General features: G+C 38.7%; 1 protein-coding gene across 1 annotated transcript; it reads left to right on the top strand.

Moving 5' to 3' along the window:
- Nucleotides 1-1,754: 1,754 nt before the first annotated feature.
- Nucleotides 1,755-6,623, top strand: LOC135225448 (uncharacterized). The gene is made up of 2 exons (XM_064264771.1): nucleotides 1,755-4,147; nucleotides 5,518-6,623. The coding sequence occupies exons 1-2, from the start codon at nucleotides 1,760-1,762 to the stop codon at nucleotides 5,830-5,832; spliced, it is 2,703 nt and encodes a 900-aa protein (XP_064120841.1). The 5' UTR covers nucleotides 1,755-1,759; the 3' UTR covers nucleotides 5,833-6,623.
- The last annotated feature ends 516 nt before the right edge of the window (nucleotides 6,624-7,139 follow it).

Here is a 7,139-nt window from a genome sequence, read left to right as displayed (position 1 = left end):
AATGAAGGAAGGATATTAATATTAAAATGGTAAGGGAAAAATCAATATAAGGAAAGGTTCATCGTGCAAAATAATAAAAAATTAAAGTTTGCCATGAACCATGAAATAAAGGAATACAGGCGATGGAAAGTCTCTCTCTCTCTCTCTTTCTTTCTCAAATATTTTACAGACTATTCCCACACAGTCGAAATCCAATTTGACGGCGGCTTTTGAGGCAAATAACTCCGTCTTTTTTTTTTTCGAAACCATGTACCATGCGGCAAGAAATACAGTAAAAACAATTGACAAGACGCGAATTCTAACCTATGGAAATTCCCTGGAGAACTTCACCAAGGTTTCTTCAAGTAACTGTGGTCGCCGCGTGGCGTCTCGTTAATAGGGTTCTCCATGTTTGATGGAATTGTCGTCGCTCTGAGATCGTCGTTGTTCGGAAAGACGCTGTGCATGATGAGATTGTTAGAGCCTTTGTAGTTAAGAGTTCTCCAAGCGCGATGAGAAAATTAATCTCGTTACCACCAAGACCTCTCTCTCCATTCAGTGAGATTTAATCGTTTGAAGAGAATCGGCGCTTGATAAGCTTGTGAAGTATTTTATTTCTAACCTTGATGTGATTCAGAGGTATTTTGGCGGAGCCATAAAATATCATACGAAATAATATCAAAGGTGTGCCAATACAATGTCATTTTCACGTTCTCAGATTCATGGAAGTTGTCACCGAGTTTCTAATAAAAAGCGCGAGAGGTTAGCATTCCAGAAATCACGATGGTATGCAAATTATTTTGACAATATAAAATTCTCACCGGAAAACATCGTAGATTCTGCAAAAATATAACTAACAAGTTAAAATAATATTAATCGCCGTCCAGGGTTTTGCATTCTTCACCACATCCTGCAGAAGATTCCGAAGGAGATTTAAAAGAGAAACGAAAGAATATGAGTGCTTCTTGTTGATGTCCTTCGACTTTCCTTGGGTAACTCGTTACGGGGAGTAGACTCTAAGGACATCACCCAGAATCACTGATATTCGTTCATTTCCTCTGAAATCTTTTTCGAAAATCTGATGCAGGATGGGGTGAAGTGTGCATAGAACTGGACTTAATATATTTTCATTTGTTAGCTGTTTTTATACAAATTTTATGAAGTTTTCCAAAGTTAATATCATATCTTGTTATTATGCTGCTATGAGACCAATCAGTTCTACGGGATTTTTCATTTTGCTGCATAGCAGATCATTGTGTTTTTCGCCACCTGTCACTGTATAAGTTACTTTTTTATACTTTTTTATGTATGCAGTAATTTTCTTGTGAATGCCTAAGAGTACAGGGAAAACATTTTGCATTTTGTCACGTTCCTCATAGCCATATACTCTCTCTCCACACACACACACACATATATATATAATATATATATATATATATATATATATATATATATATATATATATCTCTCTCTCTCTCTCTCCTCTCTCTCTCTCTCTCTCTCTCGAACACCACTCGAAAAATACATATATCTCTCTCTCTCGAACACCACTCGGGAAAAATTTACCATTTTTTATTTTTGTTTTTCCCATTGGTGTTTGAAAGGGGAAAAACGTGCAAGAGCGATTATAAGAGCGCGCGCACACACACATACACCCATATATATATATATATATATATATATATATATATATATATATATATATATATATATATATATATATATATACATATACATATCCTCTAACTTGATCCTTTTGTTTTGATTTCAGGTGATAGGAATGTTCTTGATAGCACTCAGCAAGACAACACGTGGCGAATCAGAGGCCATCCCTCTCCAACACAAAACGCACCCAATACTGGAAATAGACTGGAACGAAGGCACTAGCATTCCAGAGACTTTACTGGAACGCGATGATTTCAAATTGAATCCGCCTGGAGCGAATCGAACCATTCACATTGGTCTTGAAGAAGTGGATGAGAATTTACATGCACCAAGTGATGAAAATATAACTACTCAAATTCCCTTCCTGACGACATCGGAGACCAGTGCTTCAATAGAGCACCTCGATGCGCCTCCTACGTCGTCCGATGAAGAGACTACAGAAGAGAGCAGAGATAACATATTGGATCTATTCTCTGTAGAAGAAGAGGACAATTTTTTTATTCCGTTCAACCCAAAGGACCAGGAAGTCCAGTTTTTTCAGTCGGCTAAAAAAGGCAAAACGAAGAGAAAACCTGAGGTTGTGGAAATGAATGGCATCATTACCAGCAGAGCTAAAGTGTCTCTGGACAGCACCCTGTCCAATGACAATACTGAGCTGCAAGAAGATCTTACTTCTGCAAGTTCTGATCCAAACCGTAATAAAACCAGTCACTTGGAGAAGCATGACCAACAAGATTTTGGTTCTGAAAGTTCTGATCAGCACTATAATGCAACCAACAACTCGGAAAAGAATGGCCAACAAGAAGTCACCCTAGATAAGGAGCATATTGATTTCAAAGTGTTCTCTGAAGGATCAGAAAAAGTCCCGAAGGCTCTAGGAGATACGACCACAAGTCAGAAAAACCTCAAAGATTCTCAGTCAACGCAAATGAGTGAACTTCTAAATTCTAATACCAAAACTAATGATGATCGAGAAAAGGTTCAGTTAGATTCTCAGTCACATGCTGATGTTTCAGAGGGACATTCAGAAAATGCGTCATTCTCGGGCAACTATTCTGTAACAGAGGAAGTCCTTGAACTCAAACACTTAGATGATAATCATAAGCTTCCCAGTGCCTCGGATGAATACAAATCTGACCACAACTATAATCTAAATATCTATTCCTTAGACTCAAGCAGCGGTAATACGACGTTTTCTCCATTCAGACAGGAGCAACTGGCTTATTTTGTTCCTAACCTGGAAGACGTGTTTGAATCTGGTCAAAATTCATCTCAGAACACCTTCCTAGATCCCTTTTTCATTCCAGTCATGCATTATGATCCATCTCTTTTATTACCAAATAGATCTGAAGAACCTCCTGCTAAAGACAAGGAAACAAACACAACCACACCCAAGGCAGATTTAGTTGCCCTGTCTTCAGCGTTAGCCATTGACTGGGGAGATATGCCTGCACAATATGCTGTAAACTCAGATTTCTTTCCTTATAGATCTACAAAATATGCATTCCCATATACTGCATCATTACAGAATCATGACCCAACACCTTCTGGACCTTTAAATACGCAAGACACTTTAGATGAGCACAATGACCACTTTCACGTCTCGGACAAAAGGCCAATAAAACTGCCTACAGGGAAAGTGTACAAAAATTCCAAGACATTTAGGGATTTTGGCAGCGAAACTAAAGCATTCCATCAATTAAATCATGACCCTGGATCAGATGAAATGTTTGATAACGACTCTAAGTCGGTTACAGCATCTGAAAATGACAATGAATCGGTTAGAATGTCTGATAATGACTCCACATCATTTGAACTATCTGATAACGATCCTGTATCAGGCGAAGTTTCTGGCAATGTCGGTGAGTCTAGTAAAATCCTTAGGTCATCTGGTCAAATATTCCGTTCCTCTCGATACTACAATCAAGATTCCATGTCTTCTAATCACACAAGTCCTTTTCAAAGATTATTCAGACATTCAAAAGGTAATATCAGACCATTTAGGTATTTTAATCCCACTAGTTTTGAATCTAAAAAAATTTTCAAATCTAATCACTCATCTAGTACATCTAACCATTCAGGTAATGAATCTGCATCACTTAAAGGAGCTTCCAGTGACCCAAAATCCTTCAAAGGTTTGACCATAGATGCTGAGGGACATAATGTCACTGATCATTTGAGTCTACTGAATTATTCAAATAGTAACCCACTCAAGAATGTATCTAATTACTCCAAGTTACTTGAAGCTAAAGACATTGATACGAAAACCTTCAGTGACACTGAACATGAACCCAGATCAACAGAGGACTTAGATCATGACGATTCCATAAAATTTGTGGATTACTTCGAGTATGAAGGCCAGCCTGGTGAGGATGAAAATACAACTAGCAAAGCCATTGACCCTCACATGGATATATCTTTAGAAGCTCAGGACAAAGAGGATACTCCAGAATCTGCTCTTCGACATCTCAGGGCTATTCCACTTCATTTGGGAATCCCAAAGGTAAGTTGTCATAGTATTTACTCTACTCTTGCTACAGTAAAAAATATCTTACATAAGCATAAGTTCAAGAACGTGTTTAGACTAGGCAAAATAAATAACTGAAAAAAGTTTAGAACCCTCTAAGTCAGTGGTTCCCAAACTTGACCATACCAATGCCCCAGATAGGATGAGTCCCAGCAGAGGACCTCAGCCGATCAAAAATTATGTTACCATACCGGGATACCCAGTACAACGTAGTACATTTAATATGTGCATATTTCTGCACAAAGTAAGTATAAGTAAATATATAAAATATTTTCAATATGTTTTTATTGTTTTCAATTTAATACAAAGTAAAATTGGTGAAAACAGCCACTTTTTTTTTTTAGTTGAAAAACTATCAATTTTTTCATTGTGTCGCGGACCCCATAAGGCATCCTCCAGGACCCCAATTTGGGAACCACTGCTCTAAGAGACAAATCGGGTAAAACGATGAAAAAAAAACCTTGAGACTTGAGAAAAAAATACAGTGTATTAACTTATTCTGTTCTGTTAACTAAGTCTGAAATACATTTCTTAATGGAAGCGCCGAGATGTATTGACCAGCAGATAAAATATCAAGGCAACATTAATTTTTGTAATAATCAAACTAAGCATTTATATGGTCAGATGTTCCCTAAATTTGCATTTTGGCTGATATAGATAAAAAAAATCCATACCATTTCCAGAAATTGTATCCTAAGAAGGAGAGCAGGACTTAGCCAATATGCCAACTAGGTTTAACAACAAAAATCTTCTTACATCACACACAACTTCAGCAAATAATTATGAATGAGTTCAGAGACATCATTTCAGACATTGGTCACTTACCATTACATAAGCGGCAATGAAAATGATAAAGTGGACTACACACTTTGTTTTTAATGACTCTCCTAACCCTCAGTTATGTTGACTAATGAAGGACGAAAATTCAATGCATGAAAACTCTGCCAACGTGTAGATAAAAGCAATTGTCTGTTTGTGAACATCATAAGCAATATCACTGGTTTTTCTCTTCAACCAAGTTACAAATCAATTGTTAATTTTGTCCTTTGCCCATAAATTTTGACAAAACCAGAAGTTTGGTCTGTTAGGAAAACCTATACTCATTAATGTAAGACTCTGTTACACGTGTAAAGGACACAGTTTCTTTTATTTAAATGCCATTCGCGGATAAAAGATAATTGTATCCTTAGAAGTTTCAGGTAATTGCCAAATCCTTCTGTATTGTAAAATTAATGTAAATAATGACAAAGCCCTTTTCAATATACTACAATGTTTGGGTTAACAGCTTTTCTGAAAATAAAAAGTATTTCCCACTAATCTGGTCTTCTTCCGCATTCTCTTTAAAGATACCATCCTTCTTTGCATTCAAGTATCTGGTTGATGACCTCGAAGGAAATTACTTTGGCCACCAGGAAGCTCGAGACATCTACAGTGCCAAAGGAAAGTATTTTGTTCTGCTTCCAGATGGGAGGCTTCAGACTGTTAATTACCTTGCCAATCGAACAGGGTATTTTCCTCATATTGTGTACACTCCTGGAAAGGAATCTCAGCCAGACCTCATTCTGGATTTGGGAATGTCTTTGCTCCTGGACCAACATTTTCTCCAACTCCTCATCCCTTGGTGGTATCAACTGCAATTCGTCCATTTTCATCATATGTGACGCATCCACTACGAACTGCACCAATTGTTACAACTCCTTTCCCACCTCTGGGAACACATCTGTCCCCTCACATTCCAGTCGGTAGAGATGTGTTTCCTACCATCAGAGAGACTCCTTTAGTTGATATAGATCCTCCTGTGTTTCGATTTTTTGACTCTCCTTTACCAGTTGTTTCACCTTTACCACCTGGCGGTCCACTCTTACCACTTTTACCGGATGGAAATTCCCATAATCCAGGAACAGATTCAGGTCTTCCTCATTCACTTCCTATACCCTTGACACAAAACCCCTTACATCAGCCATTACTTACTAAGCCTCCTCTGCGAAAGTACCATTTAACTACAACTCCATCCCCAGATCATAAACACCCGACATTACCTCCTCATCATCCATCTTTTCAACAGAACCCCTTCCTATCTACAGTTTCACCATTAGATCTGACCACTGTGACTGTGGCTCAAAACACAGATCATGAGGGTCCTAACACCAAGACATCACTGCATTCGACTACTTCTTCCCCTCAGCAACTTCATCCTAAGCCTTTAACACAACATCCACCTATCATCATCTCAAATTTTCCCCATCCAACAACAACAAGTCTTCCTTCACTCCATCCAGCATTCGCTCCTGTGACACCCTTTATAACTGATGCTCTCCCAATACCACCAGGAACACTACCTGCAAGAACTACATACCCAACCACTCTATCTATCCGAGGTCTGCCAGCGCCTAAACTTGAAAATGAACAAGTTCTTCATTAATCAAGATCACTCCAAAATCTGTCCCGCAATCTCTCTCCCAACTAAAATCAGAAGTCATAGTATCAACAACTCATCCAACTCCTGCAGGTAACCCCCCCTCAAAATCTTTTTCCTATGTACAATTTTCACCGCCCCCTAAACTCCTGCCAATTCCTGTTCCACCTCACTCAGCTCCAGTGCCAATTACTTCTTTGCCAAAATCCACCCTCGCCCATTTCCTTGCACCAGGGTTACGTCACCGTCCAGCTCTGCAGCTTCTTGCAACTTCCAAACCTTCTCCTCATGAGTTGCATAAAAATGGCAGTCCCACAACCCCTGTCAGCTCACAAGGTAATCCAAATCCAACTTTGAAAACCTTGCTTCACCCAGCAACAAAACATCCGTCATCAACATCAATTCCAGACCTAACACGAAATCTCAAAAAACCCGGAGGGTTCCAGTCTTTGAGATCTGGTCCCGCTGCAGTGTTCCCAAACAGGTTAGGCCTTCCACCATTAGATTTCCAGCCACTTTTCTTCCAGTCACCATTTCAAACTGGTTCACCTG

This window comes from Macrobrachium nipponense, chromosome 13 (assembly GCF_015104395.2).
Source record: "Macrobrachium nipponense isolate FS-2020 chromosome 13, ASM1510439v2, whole genome shotgun sequence".
Lineage (NCBI taxonomy): Eukaryota > Metazoa > Arthropoda > Malacostraca > Decapoda > Palaemonidae > Macrobrachium > Macrobrachium nipponense.
The sequence above is the reverse complement of the archived record's forward strand: the minus strand, read 5'-3'. Positions and strand labels throughout refer to the sequence as shown.

What these genes read in the sequence shown, in the direction of transcription:
- LOC135225448 (XM_064264771.1), top strand. Translation starts at nt 1,760, where the DNA reads ATGTTCTTGATAGCACTCAGCAAGACAACACGTGGCGAATCAGAGGCC. An exon ending in TTCATTTGGGAATCCCAAAG is followed by an intron (nt 4,148 to 5,517) that starts GTAAGTTGTCAT and finishes TTCTCTTTAAAG; the next exon opens with ATACCATCCTTCTTTGCATT.